The 26,568-nt window shown below is 43.6% G+C and overlaps 1 protein-coding gene across 4 annotated transcripts in view; it reads right to left on the bottom strand.

Moving 5' to 3' along the window:
- Positions 1–26,568, bottom strand: part of RSBN1L (round spermatid basic protein 1 like) — a 97,780-nt gene that overhangs the window by 1,919 nt on the left and 69,293 nt on the right. For all 4 annotated transcript variants that reach the window (XM_048836453.2, XM_048836455.2, XM_048836454.2 and 1 more), the window contains 3 exons: positions 24,111–24,248; positions 22,598–22,740; positions 21,255–21,422 (listed from right to left, as the gene is read on the bottom strand). In XM_048836453.2, the coding sequence (XP_048692410.1) occupies positions 21,255–21,422; positions 22,598–22,740; positions 24,111–24,248 (449 nt within the window). The remainder of the gene's footprint in view (positions 1–21,254; positions 21,423–22,597; positions 22,741–24,110; positions 24,249–26,568) is intronic.

The raw sequence follows: 26,568 nt of genomic DNA, 5'->3' as shown, positions 1-26,568 counted from the left end.
CATTTCCTTTATGCCAATGTGCCCAGCATCATCTCCCAGCTTTCTCAAAGCCTAGCTGAAATCATCACCTGGATGAAAGTAGCAGGACAAAACTGAATCTATGCAAGACTGAGGTAATGCTCGAAAGAGGGAAGAACTTATCTTCTTTATAACATTCCCCCCTAGTGGGGGGAGATAACCTCAGATTAATTCAATCAGCAGGTGTAAATTTCAGAGTGGTAGCCGTGTTAGTCTGTATCAGCAAAAACAACAAGGAATACTTGTGGCAATTTATAGACTAACAAATTTATTTGGGCATTTCCACTCCATGCATCTGATGAAGTGGGTTTTAGCCCACAAAAGCATATGCCCAAATAAATTTGTTAATCTGTAAGGTGCCACAAGGACTTCTCATTGTTTCTGCAGCTGCAGGGTCCTTTGGTCACACAGTAGCAGAGTCCAAAGAGCCAAGCCTGCAAAAATCCACTCATTTCTATTGGCAACTGGCCAGAAGATTGTACATCAAACACAGACCTGGCCACAGTGATCCATGCATTTGTGACCTCTAGGATTTGATTACTATAACTCATAAATAGAATGAAGCTACACAATGAATACAGCAGCCTGTCTGATTAGCAACTCAAGTTGCTGTGAGTGCCTTGCTCTGCTCTGCTCTTCTGCTCCCTGTTGAATTCAGAGTCCAGTTCCTCATTTCTCTCCCAATATTCAAAACCCTCCATGAAAGTTCACCTCTCATCCCACAACCATGACTTCCCACAATAGCTGCATCATTCAGTTAGAACCATGAAACTGTCAACCATAGGGAAGAGGCTCAAGAACACAGGAGAGAATTTTCACAGATGCTGGACCCCAGATAACGGAACCCACTCTCACAAAAAGCAAGACTTACCATGTTCCTTATTACTTTCACATCTGAATCCAAAACTCAGCTCTCCTTCAACAGCATACATACGCACACACACCCACTCACAAGCTACTCATGCTATTTCTCCTATAGGGTAGAAAGGATGAGAGGAATTGGATGATATTCAAATATTACACGGATGGGAAAGGGGATTTAATAGAGGTTTTTAGGCATATATTGAAGACAAACGTAATTGTTGAAGTGTCTGCTCTATTCTGTAATAATATGAAGTGACTGGTTGCGGAAATATGTATAGGAACAATGCCTACCTGAAAATCATTTCTGGTGTAAAATGTTGTGCACACTGGAGTTGCAATTAACAGGATAACTGTAAGTTATTGAAAACATCTTCCCTGTGCGACGGGAAAAACTGCATTAAGTATTGTCAAATACACAAAGTGCATCTCCCTTGCAGGGTTGCAAGGCACTTGCTGTGGAAGTGGGCAGATGAAGATATGGAAAAGTGTCAGTTCAAGTTTCCCCCTAAGGCCCTGCTAACATGGCATAGTTGAAGAGGGGCATAACTGATTTCTGAAGGAGGGCTCAACTTTCAAAAGTCTAAGAAACACCAACCTAACAGTTATTTTAATTGTTTCTCTCTTCTGTAAAGACTACTGAAGAATAGGGGAGGCGAAAACACCTTATATAAAAAAAGTTTTTGTTTTTTATTCAAAATATATTTAATAGGTGCTGAAACACCTGGGACTTCAAAAAAGTCAATTATTTAAAAAACAAAACAAAACACAAGCTGATTGTGTCCCTTTAATTCATCTTTGTTTCTAATTACTTGGTGACTAACACATGGGGCTACTTTAAGTTCTAAAGAGTTGGCAGACTAAAAATTACAGTTAATTTAAAACTGAGATAAATGTTTAGGCCATGTGCTGTTTTTCTTCAATAACTTACAATCTCAGCGATGAAACTAAAGAATCTGAACATCAGGTTGGTTTTGTTTGTTTGTTTTAACAGAATAGTGAGTTAGTCAGGTATGTAACCTCCATCATTACATTAAGACACCAAATTATAAATTCTGTGCTAAACTAGGATGTTCCCTTATGAAATTTAGACACTGACAGTACTCTAATGAGAATTTCCAAAGCTTACAACACAAACTGGATGACAGGAGAGGTCCCAGATGACTGGAGAAGGGCTAGTGTAGTGTCCATCTTTGAAAAGGAGGAGGCAGGGAACTGAAGACCAGTCAGCCTGACATTGATACCTGGGAAGCTACTTGTATAAAATATTCCATTTGCAAATACCTGGAGGATGAAGGGGTGATCTCTAGCAGCCAGGATGGATTTACCAAGAACAAATCATGCCAAACTGATTTCCATCTTCGACAAGATTACTGGTTTGGTGGACAGGTGGAATGCGGTGGCCATAAGATGCCTGGATTTTAGCAAGGCTTCTGACACAGTCCCACATCACATTCTCATAAGTAAGCTGGAGAAACATGGGCTTTGTAGAATTACCATTAAGGGGATACATAATTGGTTAAACAACAAAGAGTAGCTATTAATGGAATGATGTCAGATTAGAAAGAGGTCTGAAGTGGGGTCCTATGGGGATCTGTTCTGTGTCCGGTGTTATTTAACATCTTTATTAATGATCTGGATGTAGGAAAAGAGAGCATACTAATCAAATTTGTAGATGGCGGGGGAGGGGGTTGGGGGGATGCAAACACTTTGGAGAACCGAACTAAAATTCAAAGGGATCTTGATAAATTGGAGAATTGGTCTATAGACACCAGAATGAACTTCAACAAAAGCAAATGTAAAGTGCTATGCTTAGGGAAGAAAAACCAAATGCACAAATACAGAATGGGGGATAACGGACTTGGCGTCAGCACAGCTGAGCAGGATCTGGGAGTTGTGGTGTATCACAACCTCAACATGAATCAACAATACGATGCTGTTGCAAAAAAAGCAAATGCAATTTTGGGTTGCAGTAACAGAGGTATAGCATGCAAGTCACAGGAGGCGATAGTACTACTCAGCGCTAGTTCGGCCTCAGCTGGAGTAGTGTGTCCAATTTTGGTCACCAATGCATAAGAAAGGATGTAGAGAAACTGGAAAGTATTCAGAGGTGAGTGACAAAAATCATCAAAGGGATGGAATGCAAGCCATATGAGCAAAGGCTGAAAGAAATGGATCTGTTTAGTTTGGAAAAGAGGAGACTGAGGGGGGAACATGATAGCGGTCTTCAGATAACCTGAAAGGCTTCCATAAGAAAGATGGAGAAAAACTGTCCTCCCTTGCCACAGAGGGCAGGACTAAAGGGGAATAGGTTCAAACTACAACATAGCAGATTTAGAGTAAATCTCAGGAAAAACTTCCAATGGAATAAATTGCCTAGGGAAATCATGGAATCTCCGTCACTGGAGGTTTTCAAAAAGAGGTTGGATAGCCATCTTCGATGGTTTAGACACAACAAATCCTGAATCTTGGTAGGGGATTAGACTAGATGACCACTGTGGCCCCTTCTAACCCTATGGTTCTATGATTTGAATTTGAAAGAAATGTGATCATATACATGCATTAAAAATAAAAAGAGCAACTGCCTGTGGCTCTGACACTTTAGCCAACTTTTTAAATATACAAGATGTGAAAAGCACCTACAAGCATCCTTCAATCAAAACAGCCCAACTACAATAATTAATCCATTAATATTTAGAACTGAATTACGTTCTGACTCTTTGGATACCTCTAATTGTTACAAGTTAGTCAGTCAAAATGAAGAAGTGTCATCTCCATTCTCAGATACAAATGAAGTCACATTTTTATACCTCACTCCTGAGCATCATAAACTTGAGAGTGAAATGAAAAAAGAGACAATATTTTTGCACAATTTAAAAATTCAGACAACTCAATGCTAAGGTTCCTATAGTGGCCTTAACTTTATCTTGTTACTTTATGCATTTACATGATCTCATTATACAACTACTCAAAATAGACAATCTGCAATTCAAAGCATCAACTGTTTCTCTTTCTAAAGCCTTTCAAAATGTTCAGTAGATTTATGTATTACTAAATAAGCTTTGTGTTCATGTAATGAGACATCTGTCACAATGTGGATGTGTACACACACCCCTACACATGCAAAAGGGCAGAATTAATTTTAATTCATTTTTCTGACTTGTGGTTTAGCTCAACTTTCATGTTTCATCAAAAAGATTGATGTTTTCTTTTACAAAGTATAAAAATTTTAAAAACAAATACCTAAGTAATTTCATTAGAGAAAAGTACAAAAAGATTTAAAAGAAGAGAACGCTTTATTGGAAGCTCATTTCAGTCTTTAATCATTTTTCTAACAATGCTGTAATTTCTATAGGCTATGACACCTGTAGTTAAGGTTGCCCAACATTTCCCATTTTAAGACCCTGTTTTCAACTTGGGGTCTGCAGACTATGTCTAAGTGTCCACGAAAGGTGACTATGATTTCAGATCCCAGAAAAGGCATTCCATTTTTCTGATCAAAATTATGTGAATACCTTGACCTACAGGTCAAAACAAGGAAGTGCTGTCGTTACCATAAAAGCCCACAGTTTAGCCCCCTTTCTCACACTGTGTCAAATGCCGTGCTGAGCATGTGCAACATTTATAGTTGAATTCTGTCCAGTTAGTTTTTCTTCTATGGGAGAGGTCTGCAGACACGAGTTGAATTTCCAAAGGAGATCCATACCTCCATTTGAAATCTTTTTGGGGTCCGAAAATAATAAAAGGTTGAAAATCACTGTTCTAGAGTCAGAGAGGTATTTTTTGGTGTATATCTACACTGCAACGTAAACCGATGCTTCAGTTCAGGCTCAAGCCTAACCCACTTGCGTCTACACTGCATTTGTGCTAACCCAGGACTCAGACTCTGCAGAGCTGGAAGTTCTGAGCTCGAGTTAAGCCAGAACCCAGGGTCCGAGTCCTGTTGCTTTGCAGTGTAGATGCAGCCCCGCTTGACTTAGATTCCAGAAATTAGTCGGAAGAATCCCACAATTCCACGGGACAACTTCCTTAGTCCTTTCTATCCAAACAAACTACTGACAATGGAAGTCCCTCCCCCGATTTCCAAAAGTCAGCAGTGCAGGTCAGTGTTAATCCATTCTCCTCTGATCTCTGATCTGCAAGCACACTATCAGAGAGCCTCCTGGGTTTGCAATGGAGCACAAACTGACCAAGCCTTCTGCAAAGCAAGTTGCTTCCTGGTAACATGCAGGGTGTGGAGTAAAGTTTTCCCACAATGTACCACAGTCCTAGGGCTAGAGCAGCCACATTTGGGGGGTGGGGTGGGAGGGAAACACTAAGGATTCAGATGTGGTTACTTTGACTGAGGTCTGTGCGCTGCAGCATGGATGCTAGAGCCCTAGGTTTGAGCAAGGGTTAGAAAACTCTTAACGTGAGTGTCTATATTGTATTTTAACCCAAAGTCCAGGGTTTCCTAACACAGGTCAGTTGACTTGAGTTCCACTAATCCTGGGCTTACATTGCAGTGTAGACATACCCTTACTGTCCCCGTGAAAAATCCACCCAAGGCCACCAAGTTATAAACTTTGAAAATCCCACAGGCAACCTCAGTTCTGGCATTTCCTGATCTTTGAGTGCTTGACTTTGCAATGTTAACATTCTTTAATGCAGTTTTTTGTGTATGTAATTATTTTGTTCTTGCTGGGTTAATATATCTGGGAGAAATGGCAAGTCTGTTTATTTATTTGTGTGTTTTAAAAAGTTTGTCAAGGTTGCCTAGAGAATTTGATGGGTGCTTTTTAGTAAATTTGTGTATAGCCAAGTAAATAAACCAAACAATGGAATAAATCTAAAAACGTTATAGATAGCTTGAAAAGAAAAAAATAGGATTTTTATACTTTTTTTTTCTCTTAATGATGTATAATGAAGCTATGGAAGTTTAATGTTCTGTCTCTTCCCCCCAAAAAGATTATTTTTTTACTGCCTCTTCAGAAATTCAGGTCTTGTCTACCCTGAAAGACACTATGGTGACTGAATAACTAGTGAAATCTCAAGACTGAAAACTGAGTAACTTAAAAGGAAAGAAATTTGTTCGGCTGTTTTAAGTTGTTTTTATTAACGTTTACAATTCTAATGATAATGAGCACGTGGGAGAAAGGATATCTTTGTTAAAGATTCAAATACTCCCACTATTTCAGTTAAATATGAAGAGTTCATAAATTCCAAGAAATCCTTTCACAAAACCAGAGAATACATGGCACAACATAATATTCCTGATCTTTCTAAAAGGAAGAAAGACAAGCTGATTTTTTTAAAATGAAGTGTTACACAAAAGGTAAACACCCAATTCTCAAACTCTTCTGCAGGTCAACTTTGAATTTTGTGCATATTGTATCATACAAAACAAGAAGTCAAACTAGATAACCATAATAATCACTTCTGGCCTTAAAAATCCATGAATGAATATTCTTCTATTATCTTATCAAGCTGTCAACTCCATTGCCATCTTGCCACCTGAACATTACCAACTGCTGCATAAGGATAATCTAGAAATAAGACAATACAGCTAATGCCTAAGTTCCCTCTGGCAAAAAATGCATAGCTTGAGATGTACTGGACAAGATGCAGAAAGGTATCAAAGACAACAGTGGATGAAGGATTATTCTTTTTGATCGTTCTATTTCGGAAAAGAATTACACTGAGGACATTGGAATCCCAACACAGTATATTACCTAGGATATTTAGGCACTCTGGGTAAAGGTACGTTTCTTCCCCTCCCACAAAGCTGCATACATACTTGCCTTCTTTCCCTGATAGAAGCTTAAAGATGACCTGCAAAAGGATTTTAGATAAATTGGAGTCGTCAGTTTGTTCTTTTGTTTCATGACACATTAAGGTGGCCTGAAAAGTATTTTTATGCATTTTTTTTGTTTAAACGTTAGAAACAACAGAAACATAAAATTTGGACTTCTGATGAACAATCACTGGGCAGCATACATGCCAACATGGAATAGAAGCAATTGATGTGCAACACAAATGACCAAACTGAAATGCCTGTCACACCATAACTGACAGATAATGCTTTTTAACTATAAAACCAGTTATTAAGGATGTTTATTCACTGGGAATAAACCATTTAAAAAGAAAACTGGAAGAACAAATTCCATCACTGTGTGCAATGTACAGATGACCAGGATTCCTGGCTGCTCAGCAGCCTCTCTGGCTTCCAAGTTCCAGAGGCAGCAGGGTAGATAAAGTCTGATGATAAATAAACAAACCTATTTAAAATTAAATTTGAAATCATGACAACCTATGTCAGGGCCTAAACTTACTACAATTATTAACATCATTTTAAGTAAATAAAAAATATGCTGCATCAATGACCCCTACTCAAAGTTTAAGAAGTTAAAGGGTGCTGCTTTTTAAACTATACACAGAGCTTGGGGAAAACATCTTCTGAGGCCAACTCAAGCTTTATAAACGTATTACAATGTCATGTACTGCATTAAGTAACTAAATCATATTCAGTGTTCATAATGAAGGAACAGGTGGTATTTACATTTTTTCCAAGTGTCTGTATTTTCAGTTTCTGTTGTGGAGAAAAGCTTTAGCCTTAATTATTTTTGGTTTCAGCTTATCTAGCAGGTGTAGAGAGAATATTTTCTTTATTTGGACTAGTTATTCAAAACCGAGAAACCAATGGGAGTTGAAAAAGCAAGAAAGCTAGTTTTACTCTTTCATCTATGAATAAAAACAGGTGTAGGGTAACTGTTGTTCTCTGAGATGTGGGTGCAGACATGTATTGCATTCTGGTATGTGCATGCCCAGCACACTGAAGCTTTAGAGAACTTTGCTTAACCGTACCACTGGGAACTCCACTCACACCCACTGGTCCTCATAGCCCCTCTCATGGCTATTTAAGGGTGGCACCACCCTGACTCCCCTGAGTTTCTTCGCACCAGAATCTTAAGATGGAAGACTCCAAGCAGAGAGGATAGGTCCTGGAATAAACCTCTGCACCTATATCTTGAACAATTGTTACAGCACAGGTAAACCATTTTTTTCCTTTTTCAAGCAGTTGCAGATGTGTATTCCACTCAGGTGACTCAAGTAATGAATGGAAGTGTAGCTCAGTCTTCTTAAATTCTTGCTAGAACTGCCTGTCCAAATTCTGTGTCTGATCTAGATGCTGTCATAATAGCATAATGCTTCGTAAAAATGTGTGTGGAAGACCAGGTAGTGGCCCTGCAAAAGTCCAATATAGAAAAGTCACTAAGAAGCACAACAAAAGGCGCTTGATCCCTTGTCAAATGAGCCACCAGCCTCTGTGGCCATGGAGGTGGTCTGGACTGAGTTACCCCATATGCTGTGGTAATTCATCTGGAAACAGCGTGTGCAGAAATCACCAAGGAATGAAGTCACTGCTCATCTGCATTTGAGATAGGCTTAGGAAAAAATACAGGTAACTATATGGTTTGGTTAAGGTGAAAGTGTGACACCACTTCAGACAAAAACTTAGGATACCTGGTCTTCGAAAAACTGATCAGATACAGAGGCTGTGCCATGAAGGCCTGCAAATCAGTAGCCCTCCTTGTAGAAGTTATGGCAACAAGAAAAGCTGTCTTTTGGCACAGTAGAGACACAGCAAGTGGCTAGGGGCTCAAACAGAGGACCCACGAGGGCAGCCAGTACAGTATCGAGGTCCCGCAAAGGAATCTATTCTTTTACAAGTGGAAAGAGGTGGACCTTTCAGAAATCTAACTACAATGCAATTGAAAAATACCAGCTTCCCTTGGATCAGAGGATATAATGTTAAGATCATTGCTAAGTGGACCCTCAACAAGCTGAGCGACAGACTTGAGAACTTAAGATGCAACAGGTAATCCAAAATGTCTTGAATACATACTAGCGTTGGCTGAATTCTGACCAAACCAAAAAACGCTTCCCACTTAGCTAAATAGGTAGCCCTAGTAGAAAGTTTTCTACTATTAAGCAGTACTTGCCGCACTGCTTGCAAATATTGTTCTTCCTGCTCATCTAACCATGCAGCATACATGCCATCAGGTACAGACTGCTCAGCATTGGATACCATATCTGACGGTGGCATTGTGTCAGCAGGTCAGGAATGAGGAAATCTGTGAAGGTTGGAAAACTAGCACTGTCTCGGTCAAGCTGGTGCAATGAGTATCATCTTGGCATGATCCAGCTTCAGCATGAGAATCATCTAGGGAATGAGTGGGGAAGAAGGCATACATCAGTGCCAATCTGCAATTCAAATGGAAGGGGTCAATTAATAAGGCTGGACTGAAACCTGCTCAGGAGCAAAAACTGACTGCACTTCTTGTCTTTGACAGCACGCCACTCTTCAGAGATTCTGGGAAAAGTTCCTGCTGAGGTGATCAGCCAAGTGACACTGAGCACCTGGCAAGTGAGCAGCTGTGAGAATGTCGTCTTCCCTGATACACAATTGCCAAAACTTCATTGCTTCCTGACAAAGTTGGCTGTTGTGGGCTTCTCCATGCTTGTTCACATAATACATTGCAGTGGTATTGTTGGTGAGGATATGAACCACTGTGCCCTTGATCTGTGTCCAAAAGACATGGCACTCATTGCAAATGGCTTGAAGCTTCAGGATGTTTATATGAAGAGATGCTTCCTGTTCTGTCCACAAACCTCAAACTTTCAATGTTTCCAGATGTTCTCGCCAACCTATTGTGTAGGATGGTCAAAGGGAACACCTTCACAAACACTGATCTGATTTGTCCACCACTGCAGGGTCTCCAGAGTTGGTGGCACTCACACAAGGCTGTCCAAAGACTAACAATTCAGGTGATAGGCAACTTCAACCACAACTAAAGAGGATGAAGGCACAATCTTGCATGCTGGAGCCACATGGCATAGTAATAGGATTGCCAACCCTCCATGATTGTTCTGGAGTCTCCAGGAATTATAAGCTTTAATTAAAGATTATGTCATATGATGAAATCTCCAGGAATTCATCCAACCAAAGTTGGCAACTCTACCTAGTAACCTCAGGCACACATGGACTGTAGCTGAAGCATGAGACTGAAGGTACAAATAGGTGATTAATTGTTCTGAATCGCTCTTGAGGGAGAAAGGTCCTCACACTCGTAGAGTCTAGTAGGGTCCAATGAACTTGATTTTTTGTGTTGGAATTAAACGTTGACTTTTCTTTGATTAAAATCAGCCCCAGATCTAACATGAGCTGGACATGATGGAGGACTTGATCTTCTGATTTGCCCCTCATTAGCCAATTGTCTAGGTACAGGAAAACATGGGCTTGGGCATCAAAAGTAGCAGTGCTCCCCTTTCCTCAGTGCTGACAGGGAACTTCCTCTATGGCTTCCAAAGCACAGAGAGTCTGGATCTGCTGAACGAACAGTGACTCACAAGAGTTGTCCCTGAAAAGAAAGGAGATAGGTGGGTGGGAAAGAGGTATGGACAGGAATTGGACGGCATAACCTGAACTCACAGTGCTTAGGATCAACTTGTGATTGGCTATTGCTTCCCAATCACTGAAAAAACAGGAGAGGCTGTCCAGATACAATCAAGAAGATCTCACGTAGAATGCTGCCTTCAATAGGAGAGTCAAATTAACTGCTTGCCCAAAGCTGGTAGAGGATGCTCTGGTTGGTTGACATTAGAATGACAAGGCCTTCTCCTTTGCGACTGATGTCTTTTCCTGGAGAAGTCCTGCTCTCTATCTCGATAAGCCGAATGCTGGAAGTACCACTGGAAATGTAGTCGGTAATGTTGCTACTATTGTTGCTGACTCCCCGAGTGACATCTCTATCGCTGAGGTATACACTCCCAATGAACCTAAAGTAGTTTGAGAGTCTTTTTTTTTTTTTTTTTAAGAGTGTAATGTCTCTCCAGTTTTCTCTGAAAACAAAAACTAAACCATCAATTGGTAAATCCTCCATGCTTGGTTGGGCCTCAGGGGCTATGCCAGAGTTCCATAACCACAAAGCTCTTCTCATTATTTCAGCTGAGGCCATAATACTGGAGGCATCCGCCATATCCAGTGCTGATTGTAGAGATGTCTTAGTGATTAGACAGCCTTCCTCGATGCAAACATTAAACTCTTCTCTGGAGGATTCTGGTAATTTATCTGTACATTTGTACATAGTCTCCCAATTTACAAATCATACTTTGATAGTGCCTGCCAGGTTAGTCAGTGGACAGGGGGCAGTTGGGGCGGGGGGCAGTCAGGGAGCAGGGAGGCAGTTGGGGCGGAGATCCTGGGGGCAGTCAGGGAGCAGGGAGGCAGTTGGATGGGGCGGAGGTTTTGGGGCGGTTAGGGGTCAAGGAACAGGAAGGGTTGGATAGGGCATGGGAGTCCTTGGGGGCCTGTCAGGGGGCAGGGGTGTGGATAGGTTGGGGCAGTCAGGGTACAGGGAGCGGGAGGGTGGGATCCTGGGGGACAGTTTGGGGAGGGGGGTCCCAGGAGGGGGCAGTCAGGGGATGGGAAGTGGGAGGGGGCGAATAGGGGGCAGGGGCCAGGCTGTTTGGGGGGCACAGCCTTCCCTACCCAGTCCTCCATACAGTTTCGCACCCAATGTGGCCCTCGTGCCAAAAAGTTTGCCCACCCCTGTTTTAGACTATGTCTTTCAGCACTGACTTAAATCTCCCTTCACTATCCGTCATTTACGGCCATTACAACCAAAGAGTTAAGGGCTGGATGTGAGAAGAAGCACTCAAAACCCTGCATAGGGACATAATACCATTTGTCAGCGCACTTCGCTGTGGGCAGTAAGAAAACTGGGGTATGCCAACGTGCTTCATTTACAGGAAGACCTACTCTCTGGAACTGAACACTGGAGAATATCTACTCATGTATGGGTATTGTCCTGAAAAAACTGCCTGAATGCCCAAAGTTGTATTCATTCACCTTAGAAGATCTTGATACGACTTAAAATCCTCAGGCACAGGAGGGGAGGAACCTGGTAGAGTGGAACTGTCCTATGAACAAGATGAAAAGGACAGTGGGGCCAGTGGGCTCTGTTGGGATCCTGCTTACTCCTGCTCAGATGAATCAGCTCAGAGAGCGCAATCTCAGTATGCATCTCCAGCCTAGTTGGGTCAGGAGGCGAGACAGGAAGAGGGTTTGATGATCATGCCCTGGAATGACTGCATGAATGCCATGGAGGAAATAGACATGGCATTGGGGGCCAGTAGGAACTAGGCTATGAACCCCTAACTCTATTGCAAAAATGGTACCGATCCTGGTACTAATCATGATCCCCTAAAGATCTTGAAGACTTTCGAGCTTGGTATATGGATGAAGAAAAAGTGGAAGCTGACTCTGAACTTGAACGCAAGGAACCCTCCAAACAATCCAAAGGGGATGGAAGAGCCATGCCTGGTGGAGCCATCACATGTCCTGACTGACTCATCGGCACAGTATATGGGCACAGAAGAAGGCAGAGCAGTCAGTGCCTTGAATATTGGCAGTGTCATTAAGGCAGCACTAACACTCAATACTGGAATAGACATTGGTATCAAAGTAGACGCACGAACTGCATTCGTAGCTCCAGCCCGTATCAGACCTGTAGAAGCCAACATTGTCTCTGAGGGCTGAAGATGGAATCAGTATACAAGAGTTCCCTCAGTGCCAACAAGGAGAGTGGTCTTGTCTCTGCAGCCTGATTCTTAAATGGTGCCAGAGACAACACTTGCAACAGCCTGTATTCTGAGGCAACCAACCCAGACGGTCCAAAGATCACAGCCACAGCTGAAGACTCCTGTATCACAGGTGAGTCCAGCACAGAAAGGCAGAGTAAATCTGCAGGTGCTTGAAAAGCCTGTGGAGTCAGTATGGTGGTCAGTGTTGAGACCCACGTTGTTGGTACCAGATTCAACAGCCGCTCTACTAATGGTACCAAGTTGACAATACGGTGCTGTAAACGATCTTATCATGACACTGGAGAGTGGGTAAAGTGCCCTGCTCTATCCTGAGTACTCAAGGAAACCTGGTTGCGGCCAGCACCCCACTTAGAAAAGGATAAAGAATCTCCCTGAACCTTAGAGTGACTATGGTCAGTTTTATAAGTCTTCTTTCTCAGGGGATGAGAGGAAAGGTAACAGTCTCTTCTCCTCCTTGGAGAAGAGTCTCAGCAGCACCAAAGGCCTCTAAGAGGCCAGATGATCTGGTCCTGGAACCATAATGGGCCTCATGGCTTGCTCTATCAGGGGCTGCTTTAGGCGCAAGTCTCTAGTTACAGTGTCCTCTTTGTGAAAGACTTGCATATGGAGTATTTAAATATGCCCCTTCCTCAGGCACAAAAAGCAATGAGTATGGGGATCGTTATTGGTTATGGCTACCCCACGAGACATGCTTCTTGCAACTTGGAGAAGGCACTGCACCAGGCAAAAACAAAACTATTAATCTAACTAATTGAACACTAAGGGTATTACTACTAATTATATACAACCCCCCCCCCCCCCCCCGAAAACTCTGAGTTAACACCACAAGTGAGAGGTAAATACCACACAGAATGCTCCAACTCAAGCCAGGAAGGAACTGAGTGGGGTCGATATGGCATTGGACTTAAATAGCCTTGGGAAGGGCTACAAGGGCCAAAGGGTACTGCTAAGCTAAGTTCTCTGGCTTTGGTTTGCTGGGCATGTGCACACCTGAGTGGAATAGATGTCTGTAGACACATGAAGAAGAAGAGGATACCTACTAATTCTTAAAACATGGAAGATACGGGGTCAGACTTTAAGAGGTATATAGGTGCCTATAGATATAAATAGGTGCTTAGAGTGATTTTCAAACTTTCAAACTGGGAGTTAGTTTCCTAACCTACTTAGGCTCTTTCGAAAATTGCATCTCTTTGCAACTTCAGGCATCTATATACCTTTGAAAATTTGGCACATGCTATCCAAAAAAAAAAAAAAAAAAAGTCAATTCACTGGCTAGAATTAAATTTCCTTTATTTAATTAATCAGTTTTAAATGCAAAATGTTTTGATGAATGTAGTGAGGCGGTGTGGTTCCCTGCCACCCCAGAGAGAGACAAGTCCTGCTGGACACCAGAGTTGGCGGAGCCAGGGAGCTCTGAGCCCGCCTTCCAGATGGTCAGGCGTTGCCCTGGAAGTATAAAGGCCCGTCCTCAGAGCTCACAGGGAGAGCAGCTGCTGGGGAGGCCAGACGCCTCCGGCCTAGCTCGCGATTGGGAAACCCCACCGGCCTGCGGTAAATCCAAGGACTGGCCCGACCTTCCCTGCGCCAGCTACCAGGAGGAGGTGCTGAGTCTGCCCCTCGCCAGCTATCCCAAGGAACCCATGGTGCTGGTCCTCCAAGGACACTCCCCGACCCATGTACTCAAGAGGGGGAGTCTGGAAGTAGCCCGGAGGCAGCCGACCTAATCTGGCCGCAGCACTGTAAGAACCCATGTCAGTGTGTTGTGGACAGACGCAGCAGAGTGGGTCTGCTGCCGCTGCTAGGGCCCCAGGCTGGGACGCAGTGGAGTGGGAGAGCCTGACTCACCATTGCCCCGCCCTGACCTAGGCTTGCTACTACATACTGTTGTTGCTCAGCGCCTGCCTGAGGGCCTGAGCACCTGACTCACCATTGCCTCGCCCTGACCTAGGGCCTGGGTTTGCCATTATATGCTGTTAATGCTCAGCCCCTGCCTGAGCGCCTGACTCACCATTGCCCTGCCCTGACCAAGGGCCTGGGCTTGCCATTATAAACTGTTATTGCTCAGCCCCTGCCTGAGGGCCTGAGCACCTGACTCACCAGTGCCCCGCCCTGACCTAGGGCTTGGGCTCACGGTGTTTATTTCTACCTTCACTGAGGCGTAGAGGAAGACTCCCATGGCCGGACTAATTCCCTGCAAGAACTATTCCCAAAGGTAGTCAGGCGGTGTGGTTCCCTGCCACCCCGGAGAGAGACGAGCTCTGGCTAACCTCTCTAAAATGAACTTAATTTTTTTCTTATGTATCCAATTCATTTAAGACAATTTTACTTAACCAATAAAAACTATTTTAAAATGCTGTGCATTTAACTGAATTACAATTTCCATCCAAATGCAGCTTGACACAAATCATGAGTAAAAAATTATCACCTAGTAAACAAGAAATGTGTCATTCACCATTTTATTAAAAAAATGTAAAATTAAGAATCTTAATAAATGTTGAGATATATAATTGCTTAAATAAATGTAAATAGACACAGTGTATCCTCTCTTTAGCAAAAAGTAATATTGTAAAGGCTGGAAATCATTACGTTTAATGATTATACCAAAGAAAATGAACTTGTCTTTAAACTACAAATGCAAAACAAGATTAAAATAAATAATTTAAATTAAGGTTTAATGATTTAAATTATCACGAAAAACGGTAATTTAAATCAGTCCATTCTGTCTTGTAGCTTAGCACACTGAACTCCTCCAGCACAGCATGACTCTCCAGCAACTCTGGATAGTGGGCTTGCTTGGGCAGCCCAGAAGAGCCAGTAGCCCAGTGAGCCAACAAAAAGTTTCCGTTTTGGTTCTCCCAAAATTCATGTTTTTTTCCCTCCTGAAAAAAAAAATCTAAAATTTTTGATTTCTTTCCTTCCAATTAATGACAATTTTTTTTTACTTTAAATTTTTCAAGAGGAAAAGGCTGTTTTCCAGCCAGCTTTGATAAGGACCCCCCACCACATGGGTCAGCATAAGAGTTCAAATTCTTGTCCTTCAGATTCAGAGTACAGACTAACAATTGAGCTAGAGAAACAAGTGTTATCCTCTACATCGGGGTGGGCAAAATTTTTGGCCTGAGGGCTACACTGGGGTTCCAAAACTCTATGGAGAGCCAGGTAGGGAAGGCTGTGCCTCCCCAAACAGCCTGCCCCCTCCCACTTCCCGCCCCCTGACTGTCCCCCTCAGAACCTCCAGCCCATCCAACCTGCCCTGTTCCTTGTCCTCTGACCGCCCCCTCCTGGGACCCCTCGCCCCTAACCACCCCCCCGGGACCCCACCCCCATCCAACCCCCCTGCTCCCTGTCCCCCGGGACCCCCTGCCCCTTATCCAACCCTCCCTCTCCCTGCCCCCTTACCATGCCACTCAGAGCGCCAGGACTTGTAGCCGTGCTGCCCAGCCGGAGCCAGCCACGCCACCGCGCAGTCTACAGCACCTGGGCAGGCAGGCGGCTCTTGCAGCCACGCAGCCCGGCAGGAGCTCGCAGCCCAGTCGCCCCAGAGCACTGGCAGCATGGCGAGCTGAGGCTGCAGGGGAGGGGGAACAGCAAGGGAGAGGCCAGGGCCCATTGCTCCAGCAGGGCCCATTGCTCCTCAGCTGTGGTGGGAGGGATCACTGTACGGGGGGCTGCTCCTCCAACCCCCGTGCATCTGGACCTCCCATATCCAAACAACCCTGCCAAGCCTCACCCGGTACATCCAGAACCCCCCTAGCCCTCCACACCTGAACCCCACCCCACTGAACCTCAGCCCCTGCATCTGGAGCTGCCCTGGACTCAGATCCCCTACCTCTGGACCCCCACCCTTGCACCCCCACTGAGCTCCCTGCACTCAAATCACGACCCTGATGCCCCACCCCCTGCACCACCCTGAGCCCCCAGATCCAGACCCCCATGCCACTGACCCTCAACTAGTTGTACCCAGAGCCTCCCCGAAGCCCCACTCCCCGCAGCATCCAGACCCCCCCTCCCAACCCCCGCTGAGCCCCAACCACCTTCACCTGGAAGCCCCTGCAGAGTCCCACTGCCCCTGCACCTGGAACACCCTCCCCCCCCAACGGGCCACTGTGCATCCAGATCCCTGCACACCTAGACCCACCACTGAGCTGCCTGTGCCCAGACTGTCCCACACAGAATCCTCTCACCCCACACCTGGATCTAACCACACTGAGCACCTCCACACTTTGATCCTGCCTGGTTGAGTCTGCCTGCCCCACACCTGGTGCAGGGGGAAGAGCCCAAGGGTGTTTCCTTGTGCTATGTCAGGGTCGGGTGCAGCTTCACCGCTGAGTCCGTGTCCTGGGGGTGCAGGAGCTTCAGGGTGATCGCCTACCTTCGTGTGGCCAGTGGCCTGTGCTCCCCACTGCCATGCTGGAGCCTCTGCATTTATTTATTGACAAATAAAACTTGCAGAATTTTAAAATATTGTGCAAAGAATTTTTAATTTTTTGGTGCAGAATGCCCTTAGGAGTACTATAGCAGTCAATGAGGATAGGGTGACTTTAGATCCCATGGTCTCTTAGCTTCCTGCCCTGTGTACCTTCCCTTGAGTTGAAAGGTATTCTGCAGGGCAGGAGCTCTTCCTCTCTCCAATCACATTCCAGCTTGGCTGTACTACAGAATAGAGGACAAACATGTACACCTAAAAACTTAGATTATTTCTACTAAAAATGGCTGTATATAGCATTATAACGCATCCAAGCGGTAGAGGCAAGCTGCAATACGTTTAAATAAAAAAAAGAAAAATTCATGCAATTTACATATCATTTTGTACTTTGGAATAGCATAACTATGTATTTTACTATTCATATTCCCCTGTCCTTGCCAGATAGATGCAAGTTGAGATTTCTGTGCACATCGATTTTTGCCCTTTGGGACACAATTTTTTAAACACACAGTAAAGAGATAGCAGAAGCTGTCATCATGACATTCCAAATCTCATGATCCCATGACCTCAGAGTGGTTTTCCTGGACCATATGAAGTAGATTTGTTGAATTTCACCAAATGCGTATTTTTGAGAGTTTGAATAAAGGGTGGCAAAAGGTCATTGTAAGAACAAACATTAGTCCTATGCCTTTAAAACTTTCTTTGCTTCCACAATCACTAACTACCCATGATTTGTATAAATCAAGATAAATATGTTCTAACTACAACAAAAAAAGAGCACCCATCTTTTGCTCTAGGTGCTCGACAGTTTTTTAAAAATACACTAAAATACACATTCTAAATTCCCAAATCAACTCAAAGACATAGTGACAACAAATATAACTAAAATGAATCACTCACCACACACAATCCCCATCACCACTGCCTAGCTCTACCCCGCACTCAATTCTTCACAGGCAAAGGAGAAAATGTGGGCCTTTCAGCACACCCTGAAGGCTAACAAACTCAGACTTCCTTCAGGAAGGAAGTAAATTCCAAAATGCTCTGCCAGCAACCCCTCTCCCTACTATCTAAGAGTACGGTCTGCACATACTGTTGGAGCAAGCCTCCAGCCCAGACAGATTTGGATCAGTGGGACTGACACTAGTGCTCTAAAAATTGCTGTATAGATAGTGCTTTGAAGTTGCAATTCGGGCTCTGCAGTGTAGGGAGGAGGAGGGCTTCAGAGCCCAAGTTCCAGACGGAGCTGCAACTCAAAGCACTGTCTATCCAGCAAATCCTGTCAGCCCAAGTTTATTGACCTGATCTGAGAGACTCACTCCAAAATGCTATGTAGATCAACCCAAAGGGCTCCAAGCTCAGGTACCTCCACTAATCCTGCCACTGAAGCATCATGTTATAGGGAAAGAGGCAAGGTCTTACACAGGTAGATCCTAGGCCTTTTAGGGCTTACAGGTAAAAAATCAAAATCTTAAAATTAATTCGGAAACCACATGCACAGTGCAGAGCACAGGTTTAATAGGCTCAAGGAAGGAAACATTGCTTAATAAGGGCACTGCTGAATTCTGCATCAGTTGCAGTTTTTGAATAGATTGAAGCTGGCCAACAACTCTTATTAAAACAAAAAGTACTGTCATTCTAAAGTGTTCCTAAGACTTCACAGCCCACAAGATACCATGCTTTAAAAATCACTTATTTCTAGGCATTTCACTTCAGCTGTGATATCAGCTGATCATCAGCAAGCACATCAAAGTTGGCTACCGCATATAACAGGAAGTTAATGTTGATGTTAAAAATTTTCAGACACTATAAAAAGTTAGTCATCTGCCAGAGCTAGAAACAATCTACCACTAAAATGTTTAAACTGAACAAAATAAATAAAAATAATAGAATGACATTTTATGGTCCAATCTCTTGTCTTTCTAGAGCAGAGGTGGGCAAACTACAGCCTGCGGGCCACATCCGGCCCACAGGACCATCCTGCCCGGCCCCTGAGATCCTGGCCCTGGAGGCTACTCCCCAGCACCTCCCCTGCTATTCCCCGTCCCCCACAGCCTCACCTCGCTGCACCGCTGGCGCAATGCTTAGGGCAGTGAGCTCCTGGGGCAGCGCAGCCGCAGAGCCTGGCCTGACCTGGTGCTCTGAGCTGAGCTGTGCGTGGCTGGCTCCAGCCGGGCTCCAGCCAGGTCCTCCAGGCAGCGCGGTAAGGGGGCAGGGAACGGCGGGGTTGGATAGAGGGTAGGGGAGTTGGTGGGGGGGAGGGTGGTCAGAGGGCAGGGAACAGGGGTGTTGAATGGGGGCAGGGGTCCCGGGGGGGCAGTCAGGAAGGAGGGGGGGTTGGATGGGGTAGCAGGGGGGCAGTCAGGGGACAGGGAGAAGGAGTGGTTGGATGGGGCAGGGGTCCGGGGGGGAGGAGGGGGACAATCAGGAATGAGAGGAGGGGTTGGATGGGGTGACGGGGGGCAGTCGGGGTGGGGATTCCGGGGGCAGTCAGGGGACAGGGAGCAGGGTGTGTGTGTGGGGCAGAGGTCCTGGGAGGGCCATCGGGGGGGTTGGATGGGGCAGGAGTCCAGGGGGAGGAGGAGGGTCAGGAGGCAAGAAGAGTGTGGGTGGGTGGGTGGGTGGGTGGGGGGGAATCCAGGGCAGAGACCGGGTCACGCCTGGCTGTTTGGGGAGGCACAGTCTCCCCTAACCGGCCCTCCATACAATTTCCGAAACCTGATGCAGCCCTCAGGCCAAAAAGTTTGCCCGGCCCTGTTCTAGGGTTATAAATCCATGCTTTATTCCAATGGAATGTGGAGACGCCAATCTTTTCAACAGTGTATTCATGGTCAGTCCTCATTGTGCAGATGCTATTTCATCTAATAATCATCACTGGTCCCTGAACCAAGCAGTGCTTTTTTGGAACTGGTCCAGGACTAACCACAGAATAAATTATGGATCAATGTAATTTTCGATCTGTTTGCCTTTGACAATATATATAGAACAATACTCAGAGTTTATAGAGTGATCAACAACTAAAAAATGAAAGATCGAAAAAAAATTTCATTCAACTTTGAATATGAAAGTACACAAATTCTGCCTGATATAAAAGTTTGCCATAAGTGAAATCCAACCTTTTGACAACAGAAATCCAGCTTCACTAAATGCCAACTTGTAAGTGACCAATAAAGGAGACTACCACAACTATGAATGAGTTAATAGAACGGTACCAATATTTCCAAGTCAAATGTGGAACGGTCATGAATTTGCAGGAACTAGACTACAGGCATTGAAGCTTAAAAAAAGGTTCACATTTGAATGACCCAGTTCCCTCCCGTGGGGAATTTCTTTATTACAGACCTACAGACAAGTTCTGGTTCATGCACTGTTACACGTATTTGCACCATTTCACCCAAAGAAGGATTAAGTCTGGGTTCTGATGCAATATCAGAATTCTTGTCTCAGTAACCATGCCAATCAAACTATAAAAAGCAAGGGTGTTCTCAATAACTGAGCAGGGGTGCTGGAACAATTCTATAGTGGGGTGCTGAGAGCCATTGAACCAAACTGTAAACCCTGTATATAATGGAAACCACTTTAAGCCCGGCAGTGCGGCAGCACCCCCAGAACCCCTAGTTCCAGCACCTATGTAACTGAGTGGGAATTACAGAAGGTAATGTACTACAGCACCACATGCCAGTCTCAGAGACAGAAGTTAAAAGGACCAAAAAATCCCTCTAATTATCACTTTTCCGGTTCAATGAGAGAACCCAGCTAAAATGCACTTTCTTCTCTTTCTGATAAAGCAAGCAAAAATGGCTTCTGCTGAACTGGGCTGATCCCCTGGATCACATATAAGAGTTTCAGACTGTTTGGGACACTAAAGAAATGCCATGCAACTTCCACCAGGCTTAAAACAACCACCATTCCCTCGAACCAGAATTGTGATGTTTGTTTTTATCCAAACAGACAGAGAAAAATGTTCCCAGAAGATTCTATGTGCAGTTCAGATAAAAATGTAGGCAAACCACTACTATACTGGTTCACAAACATCAAGAAAAGTCTGAGTGCTACAATTTACACAACTGTATTTTTTAAGCTGTTACTGAGACGGGGAGGCCTCTTTCTAGTTTCCACCAGCTACAGCTCACTTCATCAGATGCATACCGTGGAAACTGCAGCAGACTTTATATACACACAGAGAATATGAAACAATACCTCCTCCCACCCCACTGTCCTGCTGGTAATAGCTTATCTATCTAGTCTCTAAGGTGCCACAAGTACTCCTTTTCTTTTTAAGACTAAACCAGTTGACACCTACCACTCTCCACAGTGCACAGCCTTTAACACTCCTACAGCAGCTGTAGTCTGTCGTTCAAAACCTTGTCCTATGTGATCTGCATGGGCTCGTGTCCTGTCTTCAAAGAGCATTTCACGGGGCTCACTAGTTCGAGGTAGGTATTGCAGGTTTTTTATTTCATTGGTAGTTCTGTTTAAAAAAAATAATAAAAAAAAACAACTAAAAACCTAACACTCCCCCATGCTCAAGTTTATAGATTTCTACATTCAACACGATCCATGTCTTCCTCCAGCATGCACATATATTAGAATAAGAACATCTTGGCCAGATTACAGGATGATTAAAGTACAAAAGTAATTTAGGGAACATTCATGAAATGCTAAAAGTAATAATATGTGCATTCAAATTCATTTGTTTACATTTCTACTGAACAATTTGAGTGTTGTATATTACAGCTCTGTTCCACATTTCAGCACTGGGAAGGAAAAAGGTTTGCAAGACTACTCGTTAGACATGTTAGAGTAAAAGGAGAAAACACCAGTGAGGTGGAACAGATCCTCTATGATCATTCTATGGCTAGTCTAAGGCTGATAGTGAGAGACCATATCACATTAGGCGGACATCTAAGATTCTACAAACTAGGGGAACCACCTGGAAAATATTTGGATGGGAAATCCACAAGGAAAATCTACATGCTAAAAGAAGTTATGTTTGATTCTGTAGGTAGCACTCTTCGTTTTGAGTCATTATCTAAATCAGTACCCCAATATGATGTTATGGTGACTTTCTACTGTTAGAGGTCCCATCTTTCAGATGAGACAGAAGCCTTTGTCACTTGTAGTTTTTAAAGGTCCGATGGCACTTAAAGGTCCATAAGCACTTAAGAATAGGGGAGTTAATACCAGTATCCTGGCCAAATTTAAATTTGAGTAACCGTGTGGTGCCTACTTAAAATTTGCCCTGCAGCATTCATATGGATATAGCATTCTTCACTTTTTCCCCAAAACACGTTTAATTTTGCTTTATGCTGTTACCTCAAGGTAGCTGCATTTTAGGGAGAGTGAAGAAAAGATGGTCTGGTTTGTAAAATTACTATTTTAGTATTCATTACAAAAGCACAGAGGCTCTAGTCAGGATTGGCACATCATTATGCTAGGTGGTGTACAAATGCTTACAAAAAACACATTTCCTTCCTAGAAGAACTTAAAAACTAAGAAGTAATTTTGTTTCTTCTTTGGGGGTAAAAAGCTACATAAACATAAGATTTATGCTATAATAGAGCAACAGCCATTGGGATAAGTGGAATAAGGGACAGGTTAAGACAACTAACCAGATAACTCACCAAGCTAAGAATCTCAACGTACCTTTTCCTTTTGAAAGGTGACTTTGGCATGTCAGCCACAGGGATCATCTGTTCTCCTGGACGTACCCACATGATGGGACCATCATCACTATCTTTACGACTTTCTAATTTTAGACTAGAGAGCGTCCCCCACGGCAATGTACACTAATGGGAAATATAACAATCCACATTTTGATGAGAGTTATTTTCAAATACATTTTAAAAAAAGAGTTATTTGGTAAAATAAAAAAAAAAGTTAACAGATCTGGTAAATAAATGAATGTAGGCAAGTGTGATGACTTGGGGAAACAGTCTGTACAATTTATGAATTCTAAACAATTCAGGAGATTACAAACTCTCTGTATCTATCTTTACCAAGATGAAAACTCCATCCTGAATACAGGGACTAAACAGTCTTCTCTGTTGCCCCGCTACCTCCATGCTGGACTGAAGTTCCAATGGCTAGTGGCACAGGACTGACAACAGAGGGTCATTAACTCGAAATGGTCCTTTAGTCTAATACAAAAATCCTAGGTAACAGATTGGCTTCCACTTAGAAGAACGGGTTTCTCAGCAAACAGACTGCCTGGCAATGAAGTCACTTGGCAAAGGGGTCCATGATCACCTGTTGAGGTCGATCCAGCAGTCACCTGATTAAGGGACTGAAAGGTGATAAAAGGATTCACAAGGGAAGACTGAGGGAGACCCACAGGAAGTTTGGTTGGGAAAGGGGACAGTCTGGCCAAGGTCACAGGAAGCAAGCTGGGAGGGGCGGGGACGCAAGAGAGTTCCGTGGTTCAGAACCCAAGCCATGCACTGCAAACAGAAGGACTCTGGATGGCCCCAGACAACCCTGACCCTAGCCCAAAGAATGCTCTGGAAGGGGCAGGTAACCTAGGCAAGGAATGCATGTAGGGTTTGTTATTTTTTGTGTAGATATGTATATTTCTTGTGTTATTAAAGAAAGAGCAGTAGTAGTTCAGAATCTTGTGCAATCTTGTCTGTGTGTATTAAGCACATGCCCCCCTGAAGAGATAAACCAGAAGGCCAAACCTTCAGGTGGAGTTCAGGTAAAGGGTGTCATTAAGTTCTGAGGAAGCCTGAGGAGCCAGCACTAGTTCCAGGGACAGGACAGTAGTCCACATGGTCAAAGTTCTCAGGAGTGGGTGCCAGGGAGAAGATCTGCATCCTGAGTATGTGTCAAGGACAGCAACTGGATTCTGTTCAGATCTCGAGGCTTAAAAACCCTGGAAACTCAATGGCTGGATGCCTTAACAGAAGCTGGTGAATGGCCAACATGGGTGTTCAACCAGACTTGTGAGACAATAAGTATTACAGTTCTTTCACTTTAATATAGAGCAGTGGTTTTCAACCTTTTTTTAATTTGTGGACCCCTAAAAAATTTCAAATGGAGGTACAGAGCCCTTTGAAAATTTTAGACATAGTCTGCAGATCCCCAGGGGTGGACCACAGGTTGAAAACCACTGATATATAGTATTTGGAAGAATATCTCCCCTTTCCCGTCTTTCCCTTACTTTTAAGAAAGGTGAATCTTCCAACATATCAAGGAACTCTGGAAAGTAATCTCCCACTTCCTCATCCACTGCTCCAACCAAGCTGATCTGTCTCATTGGGCCAGCTCTATATGTACCATGGGAGTATGTTCTTTTTACCTAAAAGAAGAATATGAAAGTCAATTACGAGTTACATTGAGTTCATTAGGACTCAACAAAAGTTTACAAATCAATGCCATCTGCACATCCTGTCTTTCTGTCTTCTCTAAAACATGTGACTAACATTAATACTCTATACAGTCCTTATTAAACAGTATTAACAACTGTATTATATACTATCAATTATTAAAAAAGAAACCATTATTTTGAAAAAAACAGCTGGCTGAAGTAGCAGGTAGCTCGAATGTAAAACTCATTTACTACATTTGAAAACATGTATTTAAAATACAAAAGAATAAAGAGAGAAGATATTTCTGGCAAGTTGCAAGATTCACAGTTATGTAAAGTTAAGGCAGAATTTAACAGGATGTTAAATATTCATTACTATGCACATCCAAACAAGCAGCAAGATGTTTTGAGTGATGCTCCTTTTACAGAAAGAGGATGGAAAGTTGAAGTTATGATTTCATGACAGCTGGCTAGAAAGAGTCCTGCAAAAAAGTAGAACAGGCAGACAGAAACAGGCAATAGAAGTAAAATCAATATGAAGCAGGGGAAAGCTAGAGAGAGTGTAACAGTATAAAGGAGGTGAACCTATTGAAAGAAAGAAGATTAAACAAACCATCTTAAAACCTGAAAAAGGGCAAAGAAGTGAGTCCAAGGCCATGTCTACATGGATACTGTCAAGAAAGTTAAGGCAAATCAACCAAATGTGTGGAAGTTAAAGCACATTAAACCCCCAGGTGGATTTTCTCATTCAGGAGTAAAGTGGCCTAAGGCATGTCTACACTTGAAACTTACCATGGGTTTTGTGTATCTGCGTTATGTGATCTGCAAAAAGTGTTTCACAAGCAGTGCACACACATCACATTGTTATCCTGTGATTAAGGTACTTTTGCCCCATATCATTGCACCCATACGGCACTGTGATGTTTCGAAATCAGCAACCAGCATTCTGGGCAGACATCCCAGGGTACACTGCTCTGCCACTGTGTTCTGTGCATTCTGGGATTTTTCATGCTGAGCACTCAGATACTTATTGGAAGGCAACAGAATTCTGGAGTTTAGTGTCAAATTAAATTCCCATGATTCCTCATTTCATCCTATCATGCATTAGGGTTTTCAGAGCCATCCAGTGCCATTTTCAAACCACTGTCATGCAACATACATTGTGATCACTACAATCCACACTGTGATGAACATAAACAAGCTGCTTTAACATCTAAAGTTGGGCAGTGACTTCAGAACTGGGATGATAAGGCCACCAGAGGAGGAGAAGGCTGAAATCAAGCAGACACTTCCATAACTTTTCCTGGAGCAGCTTCCCTTGGTGGAGCACCCCTTTGGAGAGTGGCCAACAAGTATTGACTGGTGGGAAAGTATAGCACTGCAGATTGGGTATGAGCATGAGTGGCAGCAGAATTTCAGGATGTCAAAAGCCACTTTCTTAGAAAGCTGTGTAGAGTTCGCACAGGGGCTACAGTAGAAGAATACCTATGTAAGAACTGCCCTCAGCATAGAAAGGAGTGTGGCCATCACCATCTGAAAGCTTGCCAACCCTACTACCTACAACCGGTCAGTAGCTAGCCAGTTCATTGTTGGTAGATCAGCTATCTGGGCTGTTGAAATAGAGGTGTGCAATATTATCGAGAAGGTTCTATCCCACCGTATCTTAAGACTGGACAATGCACAGGAAATTAATTGGTTTGTATTGTTGGAGTTCCCAACTTATACTGGAGCCACTGATGGGTCCCACATGCCAATTCTTAACCCTCCGTATCAGGCCTTAGAGGCTATCAACAGAAAAGTCCCCCCCCTCACCCCCATGGTGCTGCAAGGCCTGTTTCATCACCATGGAAAGTTCACCAGTATTGATGTGGGGTGGTCTACAAAGGTCCATGATACCAGGATCTTCAGAAAGTCTAGAATGTTTTCTCCATTGACCAACGGAACTTTTGCATCAACAGTATCAATGGACCTTGTTGGCAATGCCATTCCACCACTCATTCTGGGAGACTTGGCTTACCCTTTGCTTGCCTGGCTTAGCAACAGGTGGCCAGACTTGGCAAATGTTTTGAACAGCCAGATTGAAGGCCTCTGCAAAAAGATGTAACTACTCTAGGGCACAGAGCAAGAGATGCAGTGTGTTCATACTTCGAGTTTAGATGCCATTTGTAAAAAATGCACATACTTTTGCATAAGGCACTGATCAGCATTACTGAATAGGTCTTCTTGAATATGTCTACTGGTGCAAGGACTTAATCATACTTTGTGTGTATATTATCACATTTCTTGTTGAGTTTTTAAGATATTGTGAGAA

This window comes from Caretta caretta, chromosome 1, assembly GCF_965140235.1.
Source record: "Caretta caretta isolate rCarCar2 chromosome 1, rCarCar1.hap1, whole genome shotgun sequence".
NCBI lineage: Eukaryota > Metazoa > Chordata > Testudines > Cheloniidae > Caretta > Caretta caretta.
Note: the sequence above shows the minus strand (reverse complement) of the source record. Positions and strands in the feature narration are given on the sequence as shown.